Source organism: Scardinius erythrophthalmus, assembly GCF_964197995.2.
Source record: "Scardinius erythrophthalmus genome assembly, chromosome: 3".
Taxonomy (NCBI): Eukaryota; Metazoa; Chordata; class Actinopteri; order Cypriniformes; family Leuciscidae; genus Scardinius; species Scardinius erythrophthalmus.
In genome coordinates, this window is record NC_138223.1 from 8,361,957 (window position 1) to 8,378,104 (window position 16,148).

Consider the following 16,148-nt stretch of genomic DNA (forward strand, 5'->3'; position numbering starts at 1 on the left):
AATTCCTCGGATCACATTTTTCTGAATGCTGCACCTTCATCAGCTGAAAACGAAATCCTGCTTTAACATGTGCTGACTTACATTATGTAACAGTAAAATAATTTGCAGCATCAGAAATATGTTTCCACCACAGAAAATGATGTGCATGAAAAGTTTTGCTGGAAGGTGATTGTAATCCTTTGACTGCCAATAGTTATGCAATACAGTGCTCATCATTTTCTATCATTACACATCCCCTCAATTAAGACTGCTAGTACAGAAGTACCGTTGTTGTTATTATTACCACACTTTTGAATGGATTCTTTCCCATCTCTTTTTTTCCGCATTTGAGGCTTCCATTTGTCATGAATTCCTCATTTGGTTGCTCATGCCGTATCATTTTCCCATCCCATATCTCTCTTCTCTCGTCTTCTCCACAGTGCGGTCGAGACGCAGAGAACTTTGATCGTTTTTTCACCCGCCATCCTCCCGTCCTGACCCCTCCTGACCAAGAAGTGATTCAAAACCTGGACCAAGAAGAATTTCAGGGCTTCTCGTACATTAATCCAAGTTTTGCATCTGTGAAATCCAAGTAGCCAGTTTTAGCCAAGCACAATATAGGGACCAATGAGATTCCAGATCTTGAAATGACATAGTTTGAATGAGCCAATGAGAGAGTTCAACCAGATTGATGGAGGAATGGAGGTAATTTTTCTTATTATTTCTTGTTTGATTCAAAGGATAAGGAGAGAGATTGACTAACTTTGTAAATGAACTTATAATGAGTGAGTGTGAGTGAGATTTCGAGTATTTGATTCTTGTATATCATGGACTGTAGTGTTACGGGTCTTAAAAAAACTAAAAAATATCTGGGTGAATCCAGTGTCCACGTCCCATTTCACTCCAAAATCAATATTTTTTGCAAAAAGAAATGAGCCTGTTTTGGGAGCATAATGATTTTTTTTGTGTCATTGTGACATTATTGTCATGACAATTTAGTGAGAATCAAATAAATAACAGGCTTAATTGTGATGAAAATGTCACAATGCAAAAAAAAAAAATATCATTTTAAAAATAGGTTTCATTTTCTTTATCCTTACAGAGCCCCTCACATAAAATGCGGGAAGAAAAAATATGCACATTGTGGCCACGAATTAAGAGTTCGTTCCCACGACTTAATAATACGTCAGCACGTTTTAATAATTTGACCCCTTTTTTTAAGTATATCATGCACACAATATAATAATTTGTACCTTAATTTTGACCGATTGTGGCCACGTTGTAATTATTAATTTCCTTGTTTTATTTAAACCAAAACGAGGGAACGAATTAGTTCAATGTTTACTGAAACAAGGGAACGAATTCTTAATTTGTGGACAAAATATATTTTTGTCCGCGTGTCATGTCCGGGGGCTCCGTATATTCCAAATGTTTCTTCTTCCCAGTTTGGAGTGAAATGTGACATGGACATGTGACAGGTTTTATGAGATTTATTCATTGCCTCTGATGTAACATATCTTTAGAATTTTAAATATTGCTGCCAAATCTATCTGTCTCCCTATAACATACACACACTTACACAAACCATGCGCCTCAGATGAACCATTTACCACTTATTGATCAGGATGTTTACTGGGTCACCCCATTTTAGTGCTTTTTTTCGGTTGGGTGTCGTACGTGTGTTCGTGTGAAACTGTGCCAAGTCAGAGATAAAAGTTTAGGAGCTGGTCATGCAACGTGTAGTTTTCCAAACCAAGTGCTGCTTGGATACTCATAACCACATCCTGAAACCAACTGGAAATGATAATGATGTAACTACAACAACTTAATTCCAGACATAATGATGATGATGATGATGATGTTGTAACTACCTACGAGAACATATCTTTTTATGTCATTATTCTGCCAAATCTGTGATGTATGAGATTTTTTGACTTGTTACCTGTGCCTGGCAGTGTTTGGATCAAATTACTGTGAAACTGTGGACAGACTGTTTCTATAGAAGAAAATATATGAATATGTATTTGGAATATATTAATGATCTCTGTATGTCTGTATATTTTCCTCCTTTGTGTTTATTCTTGCGCACACAAACAGTGCCGAAACAAATGATCTGGATAATGACATTTTCGATATGTACGTTAAAATACAGGCCATAATATGTACCATCATTTTTAGATGAATATGAATACAGCTGGTGAATATATATGTAAAATATGTCTTTAATATTTCTCAATGTTTCTGAGTCTGTAAGATTTATGTTTTTGAAAGAAGTCTCTTGTTCTCACCAAGGCTGCATTTATTTGATCAAAAATACAGTAAAAAAAAACAGTAATATTGTAAAATATAATTATGATTTAAAAACACTTATTTTTATGTTTGTGGAAACCTGAAACATTTATTTTCAGGATTCTTTGATGAATAGAAAGTTTAAAAGAACTTTATTTTATCTTTATTGGTACTTTTGATCAATTTAATGCATCCTTGCTGAATAAAAGTGTTAATGTCTTTCTTTCAAAAAAAAAAATCTTTTAAATGATCCATTGAGTATAAAGAAAACAAATTCCAGCTACAGCGATACCAGATACTTGAGGATAACCCAGCAGGGAAAGGATGATTATTGACATAAAATGTGATAAATAGTGATAAATGTTCACAATGTGAATAGTTAATAACTCTCCACAATGCAAGTACACTTTCACTAATTGACCAGTGTTAAAAATATTCCATCAACTCTTCTGAACTCGTACATGCTTAATAACTATTACCAATTGCATTCCTGCAAAATAACCATCAGCGGACAGCAGATCCATATGAGAACAAATGCAGCGTTTTATATCAATTGTGCATTTGGACTTCTGGCTCTCATGAGAACATGATGGCGCAGTTATTGAGTAGATACAGGGACCAGACTCTCAAGAAGTACTTCTCTCCAAGGGCCCTTATTCTTGAGCTGGTTTGGGCCTCTAGCAGAAGGTAGGACCTTGTTGATTGTCCTGTCTTGACTGAAAGGGCATTTGGTGTCTCTGTTCCTGGTTTATGTGTTTAGCAGAACTTTCTTGAGCTGTTTGTCTCCAGTTGGCGGCTGGACTTGATGTCCGAACGTTCATCTCATTCTCATGAGTGTGTTTTAGATGTTGATGGTCCAGTCTGCTCTCCTCTGTTCTGTCCCTCTATGTTTTTTGTGTTTTGATTCTACCTATTCCAGACTGACTCTCAAAGTTCTGTTTTTGTGTTGAGTTTCTGATTCTGATTCTGACCAGCTGTGGGTTCCTCTTCATCAGTTTCCTCCTCTTGGTCTTTTTTCGCTGTGACTTCTACGCTGATTATCCTCTGTGATGTTTTTGTGTTGTCTTACAGATAGGCGTTCATAATGATGGACGTTAGCTTTAAAGTCAACACAAAACCTAAATGGTCCCTATTTGATTTCTTAATACACGTTCTTCTGCATTTTTTTTCCCAAAGTGCCTAAATCATCAACTTGCTCCGCCTCTGAAAGCATTTGACTTTACTGCTGGTGTCACCAAGACCTTGTGGGCTATTGGATAATGTTAACCAATTAGCATTTTCATGAGCAATTTCCCATGGATCAAGTTTTTCTTGTTGAATATGCTTACAACATCTATTAATGTTATTTATTTATAAATATACATCGTTCTTTGTTCTTTCTCAACTCAGTGATTAATTCATGTTAATTTATGCAACTTCAAAAGTTTGGGGTCTGTAAGATTAAAAAATATATATAATACTTTTATTCAGCAAGGATGTATTAAAGTGATCAAAAGTGACCGTAAAATATTTATATGAATGATTATGAATTTTGAAATAAATTTATTTGAAAATGTTTAACGGTTTCCACAAAATATTAAGCTCAACTGTTTTTAACATTCATCATAATAAGAATGTTTCTTGAGCAGCAAATCATCATGTTAGAATGATTTCTGAATGATCATGTGACACTGCAGACTGGAGTAATGATACTGAAAATTCAGCTTTACCATCAGGAATAAATTACAATATATTCAATTATTTTTAAATATAATAATATTTGACATTATTACAGTTTATACAGCATGAGCCTAAGAGACTAAAAAAATCTTACTGACCCAAAACTTTTGCACAGTAGTGTTAACCCAAACAATCAGATTTGATAAACGTTATGATCAGTTTCATGGTCACATTCATAACTCTCTTTCTCTCTTTTTCTTCCAGAAAAATCGACGCGACACTGGGAATTTCGACAAGGAGTTCACCAAGATGGTGGTTGAGCTGACGCCAACCGATAAACTCTTCATTATGAATCTGGACCAAAATGAATTTCAAGGCTTCTCCTACACCAACCCTGAGTTTGTTATTCAGGTTTAATGCCAAACTCCAACCGACTGCTCCTTTAGGTCGCGTGAGAGAAGGAGACGCTCGTATTACCCAGAAAGCATTATTTTGTCCCAGTGCATCTTGATTGACCTCTCTCTTCACTTAAAAAGGCACAAAACCAGCAGGATCAAACAGAACCAAACCAGGATCAAACTCAGTTTTCCAACCAAGGCCTCGGAAACTCTCGAAATTGAATTTGACGGAGGAGAGAGAACGGTTATAAAAGAGTGTATTCATAGTCTCCATGAGAATGTCTTGTCTTTTCATCTCCAAGAGAATTATCCTACCTCTTTCTTTTATGCATTCTCTCCATATATTCAGTCAGCTTTTTAACTGCAGCCCCTCGTTTCCAGATGAATTAGCCTGACAACATGCAGCACTAATGGATTGGTTTCTCCAGAGCTAATTAAGCCTTACGCAACCTTGAACCTTTTAAGTTCAAATCCGGTTTAAGCTCGGTAAAGTTCCAGCGCGTCGGTAAATGATAGATAAGCAAATATGCTCAAGCATTGCTGGATGTTCGTGTAAATGGTTGACATCTTTCAGCTTGCTCTGAGCTTCTCAGCATTAGCATATCATCAGAAGCACAACAGTCAAATAATGATATCCTAATGGCCTTTAGTTTGCTACTGGCATAATGGCTTCTGTTCATGAGATGCTCTTAAAAATTAATTATTTGTGTATGTCATGATAGCTGGAGGGAATATAGGCCATCAGGCTTCATTTATAATTTACATGCAACTCAAAAGCATGCACATCAAGCTTTGAAAGTCAACATTTTTATGTTAAAACAGATCAAAAATATGTTGATTGTTTACCTTTGGTAGGAAGTATATTTGAAATAAATAGAAATCTGATATTAAAACTAAATCTTACAGAGATGTAGAAATACATTTTCAAGAAACATTGATATTTGAAATCTGTGCTCCTGTATGACATATCTATGAGATCAAGATCATTAAAAGTCAATATTATGACATAAAAAGCCATTATGATATAAATAGTTGAAATTTGAACACTTGGCCATTATGACATAAAAGTTGAAATTATGACAATAACATTTTGTTTATATTTGTTGTCCTAATTTTGAATTTTTTTGAGTTTTTGTCATATGACTTTTAATGCCATCATTTATTTTATTCTTAGAATTAAAATTATGATTTTTTTTTGTCAGTTGTGATGACTTTTTAACTCATAATTATGACTTAATATGTCATAATTTAAACATTTAATGTCAGAATTATGATTTACCAAAGCATTATTGTTTTTTTCCTCTTTTGTGGAGGAATTCGTTTTTTTTTTTTTTTTTACATAATTCCCACTTTAGGGTTAAAAAACAAAACAAAGAGTTTGAGAAGGAAACTTTCTGAAACCAAAATGAAATCAAAAAGCAGTGACTGTAGCATCAAGTAATATGAAACAAATAGATGACAATAAGCTTGCGGATGATGAGACATCCATGAGGGCACAGAACAAATGCTATTGCTATTTGACTTCTGATTTGCAATTGCAATCTGATTTCTACCTTTATTGTGTTTAAAGTGTTACGTTTCACCATTGCATGCGGTTGCAAGCCTTGATGAAGTGCGTTAGATCTGCGAATTGAACTGGCGTCAGAGGTTGTTCCATGCGTATCACTGGCTGCAGAGAATGTGATTCCTGAGAGGAAAAACTCCAACTAGCAGTCTTGACTGAAACCCTAATGTGCCATATATTTGGTTGGGGCGTCTGCAGTGTTTAGGGAGCTCATTATGTGCCATGTGTCTGTGTTAAACAGACTCCATAAGGAGTTTTAGTCTACCCTATGCATGCCTGGTAGAGCCCTTGCTCTTTAACTCTGTGTTTACTTATTAACCAAGTGTGTCAGTAATGGTTGGATCTGTTGTAGCATAGATCCTTATAAGGGTGATGGTGTTTCAACATTTCTATTTGTTAATGTTTCATTTTGTAATTAGATATATGAAATAGAAATATAAGTATTCTAGTCTTCCAAATGAAAACACATCGTGTGATCATGTAAACAGTGATAACATAAGTATAATCTGCTTTTCCCGAGGTGATAAATGGAAAAGTGAGGATAATGTAAAGATAATATTTATTGTATAGTGTATATGGAAGGACACAAGTTTATGAAGGACCTCTATCCTGAACTAAAGATGTGAAAGCCAGAACGAAGGGTAGAAAAGCTGTTATTTTAACTGGATGTTTCATGAGAACGTGCAGATTAAATAAGTGATTATACAAACTGACAGCCTTATTACCGTTCCTGAACTATCAAATCGCTTTGGCATGTGTACAACTGTAAATTAATAATGTGGCCTTTACGTGATCAAAGTAACTGTCACACCTTTGAGGGAAAAACAACATGCGCATTCTAGCATTGTAAACCCCTTGCCCTGGTTAATTTTTTTAGTTTTTCTATCATGTTTTAATGATGAAGACTTTAAAGGGCTTCCTGTACAAGAATCAATCCCCCAAAATGAGTTTTTATACTATGCAAGACAGACGCATGTCAACAACGACACAAACACATTCACATCCAGACAGCAGCAGTGGCTGGCTTTGGGGGAGGGCTATCGCTGGTGATTGAGATATATTTTGCATGTTGTTTATTTATGCTATGTGGATTATTAAAGCTGAAGTTTTAAAATGCCAATCTGTGTTCAAAACTTGTCAAATTGTGTTATGATGATGGGTTATGAGTCCCTTTAATCCTACGGGGGCCCATTCACAAGAAACTTGAACAAGAAATTGTCTGAAATTTATCTGAAAATTATAGGATTGTTTTGTAGCATTTTATTTACAACAGTTACTGCCTAACTTTTACCATAGACATTGTCGGACCACAACAGGGAGGCACCACAATATTGTGTGTGTGTGTGTGTGGGCTGCGTTATGGGGACCCTACACAATTATAGTAGCCTACTACCAGTAAATTTTGACCTTGTGAGGACATTTATTTTTGGTCCCCATGAGGAAACAAGTGTATAAATCATACAGAAAGATATTTTTTGAAAATCTAAAAATTCAGAAAGTTTTGTGTGATGGGTAGGTTTAGGTGTTAGTGTAAGGGAATAGAAGTTTGTACAGTATAAAAACCATTGTGTCTATGGAATGTCCCCATAAAACAAAGCAGAAACCCAACATGTGTGTGTGTATACACCATGATACTGAAAAACTGGGACAATTATTATTATTTTTGTAAAATACAGAGTTAAATCTATTTTTAAAAAATATAGTATCCATGGTTTTAATATATCAGTCATTGTAGTAAGTCATCGTTGGGACACAAATAGTTTCCTGAGAATAAAAGTATTATATAAAGCAGCGACTGTAGATTATGAAACATACAGTCAGGCTGAACATTATCGTTCATGTTGAACATGAGCATTAGAACTTTTACATAAGCAGAATACTGAATAATAGGCTACAATGTAACAACTTAATAATGTATACATGTAAAAAAAAAAAAAATATATATATATATATAGGCCTATATATATATATATATATATATATATATATATATATATATATATAATAGCAGTGTCCATCTATTTTACAATCATTTTATATGATTTCACTGACGATTTCATCATTTTTTATAAGATTTATATAACATTTTTGATTTGAAAAATTGTCTGTGAGGACCGAAATAAGTTTTTGTATTTTTAACACTTTAAATTTAAAGTGGTCTAAAAAAGAGCAATACATTAAACATCAATTAAATATGCGCTAAAATCGTGTTGCTATTAACGTGTCGCCTTTTATACGCAATTAAAAGTCCCACCTCATTTTTACAGTTTTAAAATGACGTCGAGTTAATTTGTTAGCTAGTGCAAGTTCTTCTTTAAATTGTACAGATGTTCGTTTACATTGCGTAACTTTGCACTATCGAGCGCAAAGTAAGAGGCGGTGCTTTACATTCACAAGCACGAACAGAGACCCGCCAGAAACTCCACCAAAACCACCTCAGCATGTCCCACGGGAATGCGCACACTTCAGTCATGGGCAAACTTCGCTTATCTGAGGGAATACGGAGAAAATCTGACACCACCGCAATGACTTTTGGGAGAAAGTTATTCTTGGAGTTGACTGTTGATGTGTAAGGTAAGTTTGGAGCGTCAAAATGAGGATTTACCTAACGTTACTTGAAGGAGATAACCCCGAATTGTCTGTCTCACTTAACGCGTAAAACCGCACAGCATGAGGGACGCGTGCCAAAACTTCACTGACATGTTCGCTGACATGTGAGAGTTCGTTAAAACCAATGAATTTCCTTGTGGATAAGCCGGTCGTGGCCCTCACAAGTGTACTCTGATGCCAGAGAAACACCACAGTTCAGGATGAGGGTGTGTAACCGTGGAGTGCAGATGCTCCTCACCACGGCGGGGGCTTTCGCGGCCTTCAGCCTGATGACCATCGCGGTGGGCACCGACTACTGGCTGTACTCGCGTGGAGTCTGCAGAACCAAGAGCGTCAATGACAATGACACGAACCGAAAGAATGAAGAGGTACTTACGCACTCAGGGCTCTGGAGACAGTGCTGCATGGAAGGTACATTATTTTCAAAACTGCTTCTTATGTGGATGACATGATAACAATTCATATATCTAAAATAGTATATGTTTAGTTTAGATAATATTTCTAACATGATAATCATTTCCAGCTAAAACACCTAGTTATTGTTGCAATAAGACTGTGGTATTGGAAGAAAATTGGTAGGCTATTCATCAAATGAATGAATTAAATGACAGAAAGGTTATGAAACCTTCATGCAGTGATTGGTTGAGATTTTATGGTTGATTTAATTTAATGTACTGAATCATTTAAATAACACTTTGTTTTACACTTATAGTGTCATTGTTAATAACTCTAAATGATGCGTGATTACATGCAACTAAACCAAACCAAACCCTTATCCTAACTAACCCTATTGTAAGTACATGTAGTTAATATTACTCAGTACTTAAATGTATAATTACAGTGTAACAAAGATACTTTAAAATGAAGTGTAACCAATATTCATAAAAGTATCAAAAATCACCTTGCTACTTTTTTCATTGTACAATAGTTTTACCATGTTTTTTTACATGTCCCATGCTAGTATCATGCTAGTCTTTGAAGTATTTTGGGTTACTCATCATGAATATAGTAAACACTATTCAATATTCTCTATTATATATCTATTATCCTATATCATCTCTCGCTTATTACCATGACTCTCATTTTACCACTTTTTTTTTGTAGTGTGTTGGCTATAAATGTATCAAAGTTGGAGCCAAGACAAACCCCTTTCCTGTTGGATGATTTATTTATTTAATTATTGATTTAATTATTTTTACTTTCTCTCACAATGCGCCTTCCTCTAGTTTCGACCCATCTCTCACACCCTACTCTCTGACCTATATCAGTTCAACGTCAATTCTTTTAATGGAATGTGTAATGAAGCGTTCACTCTGTTAAAAGGGCATCAAAGTGGCAGCGTTCACTTTACGAGAGTAAATGCGAAAGCTGAGATGTTTATGATGAATAGACAGTTATGAAAGATGGTTGGCACAGACCATACACTTTCTCTACAGATGTCAGTTACGCACACATCAACAGAAATGCAGTTCCTAAACATATATATATGTGGCATCTACCTCACACAATAACATGTACGCCCATGTGGTGACCATTTTGTTGTTGAACATAACTACTAAAAAGAGCAATGGAGACCCACTTTTTAAATCAGTAGCCGCGTTTCCATTACAGATTTGCGCAAATGTTTTGCGCTATTATCTAAATATCGATAAAAAACTATTGCGAAATGACGGCGTTTCCATTAACCGATGTTATGCGACTAAAACGTCCTTTTTTCTCTCGCGATAAGTCATTCCAAAAATCACGGCAACTGACGTTGGTTTATAAAATATCACAGCCAACGCATTAGACATTATTATTATTAATGGAAGGAGACGTGGCGTGTTATCCAAGCATAAATGGCAGGGAAAGACCCTTATAATGCGAACGACACATGGAGTTTCTGGGTGTTTCGCCCTAATTTCTGCTCCGAGGTTTTGATTGTGGCATTTCTTTGAGATTTAGAATTCAGTATTCCTATAGTCTAATTATTATTTTTTTTTAATGAATTTAATAAAGAACTCTGTCTCGTATTCTGTCCAAACGATCCATGTAGGCTACTTTGTGTCCATTCGTTTTTCCTTTTTAACCCGTAGTTGAAAAACGAAAAATGAACGGTTGTTGTCTTTTTAAAACGCAAAGTTGAACACCAAAATTTTAATTTGAACTGGCTACACCAGCTGCTGCGCAAAAAAAGTAAATATCGAAGAATTTTCAGATTTTTGTTTATGACTTTTTGCCCCTTTATTAAACATTTAAAATAGTCACAAATTAATATGGAAAACATCTCGATTTTACTGGTTTTCTAAGGCCAAATTAGAACCTGGAATTGATGTTTTCCCGCAGTGCTGAATGAGAAGAGCCATTAATATTATTAATAATAATAAACTATTGTTTTGGCTAAAATCACATCTCCATCTCCGCTGTTAAGCAGATGCGCTTTTAGAGAGAAATGCACCTTTCATACGAATTACAAAATCAGAAGGTATTAGCTTTCGATTCGAATTTGTTCGTTTTAAAGTGGACATTTCAAGCTTTAGCCTATATTTTGTTTCAGTTCTCGCGCTCCAGTTTACGGAGATCATGAAAGTGCGTCTGATTGTTTTCTTTTACTTTACAAAAGCACAACGTTTTATTTTGTTATTGTGAGTTTACACAAATAAAAGTAGTTGAGAATAATGTATTATTATTTTCTGTATGGCCAGAAATGATAGAGTATTTTTAAGTTGTTTCCACTGTTGATAGGAAAATGCAAATGTTCACGCCCGCGCCTCCGTGCCATGCAGTGCGCGCTCCTCACTCAGCTTTGTTCTTTTTTTGCATAAAAGCGTCTTCTAAATATAGCCTATTAAATGTTAAAATAAAATAATATAAAATAATTATTAGGCCTATTTGCGTAGCTATACATGGACCTCAAACACACCGCGTCTTCTAAGTCAGGTGACTGTAAATGCGCAAAAACTGTTTCCATTGCAGTTTTGCGAAATATTCCTTTTTCGAATTGCCTGAAAAACTACCTCATGAGAGCGTAAAAACTTTTTTGCGATAAATGGGAGTTTTTGCGAAATTGACGTGTTTCCATTGAGCGTATTTTTAATTCGCAATTTCAATTTGCGCAATTTGAAGGGTAATGGAAACGCGGCTAGTGCCTCTTTAATCAGCTTAGTTCATGATTTTTGATATGTGGAATGACACTGTAAGAAAAAGAGAAAATGTGTTTCCCATTTAAAAGAGAAATAGAGTGTTTGCCCGTCTGTGTGTTTTGAGAATGACTAATTAGATGGGAGGATATTGATATTGTTAATGATTTGATAGCATTAGTCCAATCATGTGGAAAATGGCATTGGCCATTAACTGACGCATGTGTGACTGTGAAGGCGTCTGGATGTGTGTGTGTGTGTGTGTGTGTGTGTGTGTGTGTTTCTTACAGGCATGTTTATTGGGGTTTGTAAGAGCATTGATCATTTCCCAGAGGACGCAGATTATGAACAAGATGCTGCGGAATATCTACTACGTGAGTATCTGCAAATGTTTGGCATTTAATTACAAGTCAAACACATGCAATAAAAAACATATGATAAAAATAACACTTAAAACTCTTTAGTGCCCAATTAAATACCAGTTACTGGAGTTATCGTCACTGTTAAAAGTGGGTAAAATATGAAAATGATGGATTCTGAAGACATTTTCATATTTACTGTAAAGAAAACTACAATGTATGAAGGAGATCCCATATTGAGTCATTATGATTTTACATTAGTTAGAAAAATTATTGCAACATTTGACTTTCAGTTCAATTATTTAGATAAATCACAACAAGGTAGCACTTTATTTTACAGTGACCTTGTTACACGTTACATTTAGTTACTTTAGTAATAACTATAAAATATGCATAATTATGCAACCAACCCTAAGCCAAACCCCAATCCTATTCCTAACATGTAGTTAATTAATATATCACAATACTTAAATGCATAATTACACTGTAAAATGGACACCTTAAATAAAGTGTAACCCACAACAATAGATCCGAGACACTAATGTACCTGTGTGTGAAAAGAAATAATATGGCAAAAATATATACACTAATAGAACAATCAGTTACGTATACATTTTTGTTGTGTGTGTGTGTGGCAGGTGCTGTGCGTGCCTCTAGTCTTTTCCCTATAATGAGTGTGGGACTGCTGTTCATTGGTGGAGTGTGTGTAGCCGCCAGCGAGTTCTACAAGAGCCGACACAACGTCATCCTGTGTGCAGGCATCTTTTTTGTTTCAGCTGGTATGTCTATGCACATATATAGACTTTTACATAGTTTTTTAAATGGGTATGCACCATAGATGTTATTTTCAAATACATCTAAATATGAAAATATCTGTATGTGGCAATCACAGGGTGAGCCACTCCAATAGCAGCCCATTGAAAGGTTTAGAATTTGCAATATTTGTAACTTTTTAGCCTTTGACCAGTAGGTGGCACTGTAACCAAATTTATGGCAATGACATGGAAGCTAATTTCTGCCACATGCTACACAGAATATCATGCTTTGGTAAATCATAACAGACCCTTAGCAAAGACCAGCCCCCCCTCAGTTACTGTTGGTACGTCTGACAAGCCATGGCGCTCTCACGCAGTGAAAACTATATCGCAAAGAGGACACTGACAACGCGTCGACAGACAAGTTACTTTTGGTATGAAACAAAGTCTTAGTTTTCAAATTTTGTAATTTTTAAAGAAATTTCGAACAATAAATACCATTTTGTTGCTCTTTGTGTCGTGACTGATTGCTGTAGCGCCTTAGTTCAAGCAGCACGTGAACCGATAATCTCTTCCTACTAGTAATAGCACAAAATAAACATAAATGAACATCAGAAGTTATGTTGTTTCAACCGCAGAAAGAAGACCATTTTTCAAGTTCATGTTAACCGACATTTAAGGGTTAGTTCACCCAAAAATGAAAATTCTGTCAGTAATTACGCACCCAACCCCGTAAGACTTTTGTTCATCTTCGGAACACAAATGAAGATATTTTTGATGAAATCTGAGAGCTGGCTCACTCCTTCATAGGCTGCTAGGTAATTGCATCTGCCATCCCAGAAATGTTAGTAAAAACATCGTTAAAATAGTCCAAGTGACTACAGTGGCTCAACCTTAAATTTCTCAAGCGACGAGAATACTTTTTGTGCGAAAAATAAAATAAAATTCAATATTGACTTTATTCAACTATTTATTTTACTCTGTGTGGGCCTCTGATGTAAGTTCACGTAGCGTAACAGCGCAGCGCTTCTGTGTTGTACGTCAGAACGTAGGCTCACTATTGGCCGCCGCTGGTCATGCGTGTGATGCTGACCAATAGTGAGCCTGCCTTCTGACGTAAAACCCAGAAGCGCTGCGCTGTTACACTAGAGGCCCACACAGAAGTCGTTATTTTTGTTTGTTTTTTGCGCACAAAAAGTATTCTCGTCACTTCACAAACTTAAGGTTGAGCCACTGTAGTCACTTGGACTCTCCAGTCTGGTTTGTCTGTTGGGCAAAATGGTAGATTCGCAGATATGATTGCTGAGATTGCCTGTCAATCAAACTCCTGGAGAAGGGTGAATTATGACAGAAAAGTCATAATAATGGCATAAAGAGTAGAAATTATGAGATAAAAAGTCAAATATGACAAAAGGTAAAAATCATGACTATAGTCATTGACAAAACCACTTACGACATAAAAGTTAAAATAATAATAAAACGTAATTATGTCATAAAAATTTGATGTCAATTATAACTTTACTTTTCATTTCATAATTATGACTTATTTTTCCCACAATTTTGACTTTTAGTATCTCATAATTTCTACTCTTTATGATTTACCGAAGCATGATATGATTTTGGGTCCCCCTCTGTAGGCTTCTGTGGATATCATGTTCAGTACCCCCTCTCTGATAAGGGCCCCTTTAATCATCCCTTCTGCGGACATTTAGCTTACTTCTAGGCACATTTTTTAACAAATATGTCCCCAATTTATAACTAGGTTTGAAACAGTCCACCGACGTGGATTGCAGAAAAAGAAGGACAACTGATCGCATGTATTTCTTTCAGGTCTCAGCAACATCATTGGCATTATCGTGTACATCTCGTCCAACGCCGGCGACCCCAACCAGAGCGAGTCCAAGCGCAGTCACTGGTACGGCTGGAGCTTCTACTGCGGCGCTCTTTCCTTCATCATAGCGGAGACTGTGGGAGTCCTGACCGTGCACCTGTTCATCGACACACACCGTGTGTTGAGAGCGCGTTCGCATCGCACACTCCAATCCAGCACGCATTCCCTGCAGCATCACCGCTCATCCAGCTACCGTTCCCGCTACCGCTGGAGGCAGGGTCAAAACCGCTCGTCTGACTCCCGGTCTCGCGAACCCTCCCCGGCCCGTCAAGGGAACGACCTCGGGCTGTACGCCCTGGGACGCGGGCTTGCACCCACAGCTACTCACGCGCTCGCGCACAACTCCGTCAGCCCCGGCCATGGTTTTGCACATTTTCACAACTCTGTCATTGCTAATAACAGTTTTACAAATCGTCAGAACTCGGTGAAATCGGAAAGAGTGCTTCCGCACATACAGAACTCGCTGAGCACCGAGAAAGGGTTTGTGTTACCAAGTGCACAAAATTCAGTTAAGCCGGAAAATGGAGTCATGCTGTCGCAGAACTATAAACTCAACTCAGTAAATCCCAGTAAAAGCCCAGTGCACGCGCAAAATTCTGGGAATGACATTGCGCACATGCAAAAACATGTGTCTCAAAGTGGCACTGCGACAAGAAGAACAACTCCAGTGTGAAATGAAATGCTGCTGCTATTTGAAAAGCTATATGAAAGATCTGAGTGAAGAGTAGCTATTACATTCACTGAATATGCATATTATTTGCTTTTAGCTTTATGTGCTTAATTAAGGTGGCAATTAATTGGTGCTGTTTATTGACCTTCTGCTGTCTTTATGCAGAAGTGAACAGTGAACCTTGTCCTTGGATGTTTTTTCGGATGCAATACTCACAATGGCCACATGAGCAGCAAAGTGCATCTGTCATGTCAAAAACAGACACTCTTCCACCATTTCTAGATCCGTATGAATCCGTAAAATCAATCCAGTAAAAACATAATGCATGACTCTCAAGTCAGTGCTCAGACATCTGCAAATTCCAGCCAGTGGTAAAACGTAATGTAATGATGTTTTAAATCATAAAACACAAACTAGAACTTTTTAGCTGATAATTTTTCGAATTTTTATTATCCTCAAAAGAGAAATTCTCAGTGCAGTAGCAAATTGCATTCGGTCTTTGGTGTACATTTTATGTGAGTCTATTAGATTGGGTGATTTAACAGACAATTTTATACAAATTAACTGACAACGCAATTGATAGGACAGAAGGCCTGGAGCAACGGGGTTTAAGTGGATTGATTTTAGACTTAATGAGGACAGAACAGGATGGTGAAATTAGTGTCTGGCCTGGGTCACACATGACTATGACTGAAACTTGAACTCATGTTGCATATTAGCTAATCAGAAAACGCAGAAGCGTCTCACTACCTTAGTCATTTGACATGTCTGGGTTCTCTAACTCCAGGGTTGTTGTCACACATTGGAAGGCAAGGAGTGGAAGTATTGCAAAATATTCTCAAAAACAAATTTTTA

The 16,148-nt window shown here is 36.5% G+C and overlaps 2 protein-coding genes across 3 annotated transcripts in view; both read left to right on the plus strand.

The window, feature by feature from the left end:
• prkcba (protein kinase C, beta a) overlaps window positions 1-7,001 on the plus strand; it is a 30,878-nt gene extending 23,877 nt beyond the window's left edge. Inside the window, exon 17 of one of the 2 annotated variants that reach the window (XM_081361519.1) lies at window positions 420-3,819. In XM_081361519.1, coding sequence (XP_081217645.1) covers window positions 420-575 — 156 coding nt within the window. In that variant the 3' untranslated portion in view covers window positions 576-3,819. Of the gene's footprint in view, window positions 1-419; window positions 3,820-4,191 lie in introns of those variants that run through there. The other variant, XM_081361520.1, reaches the window with a different exon arrangement.
• A 1,698-nt stretch (window positions 7,002-8,699) lies between these two features.
• cacng3a (calcium channel, voltage-dependent, gamma subunit 3a) lies at window positions 8,700-15,296 on the plus strand (the record flags this gene model as incomplete). The annotated part of the gene is made up of 4 exons (XM_081361685.1): window positions 8,700-8,910; window positions 11,909-11,992; window positions 12,616-12,756; window positions 14,563-15,296. The coding sequence occupies 4 exons, from the start codon at window positions 8,700-8,702 to the stop codon at window positions 15,294-15,296; spliced, it is 1,170 nt and encodes a 389-aa protein (XP_081217811.1).
• Between the last annotated feature and the right edge of the window lie 852 nt (window positions 15,297-16,148).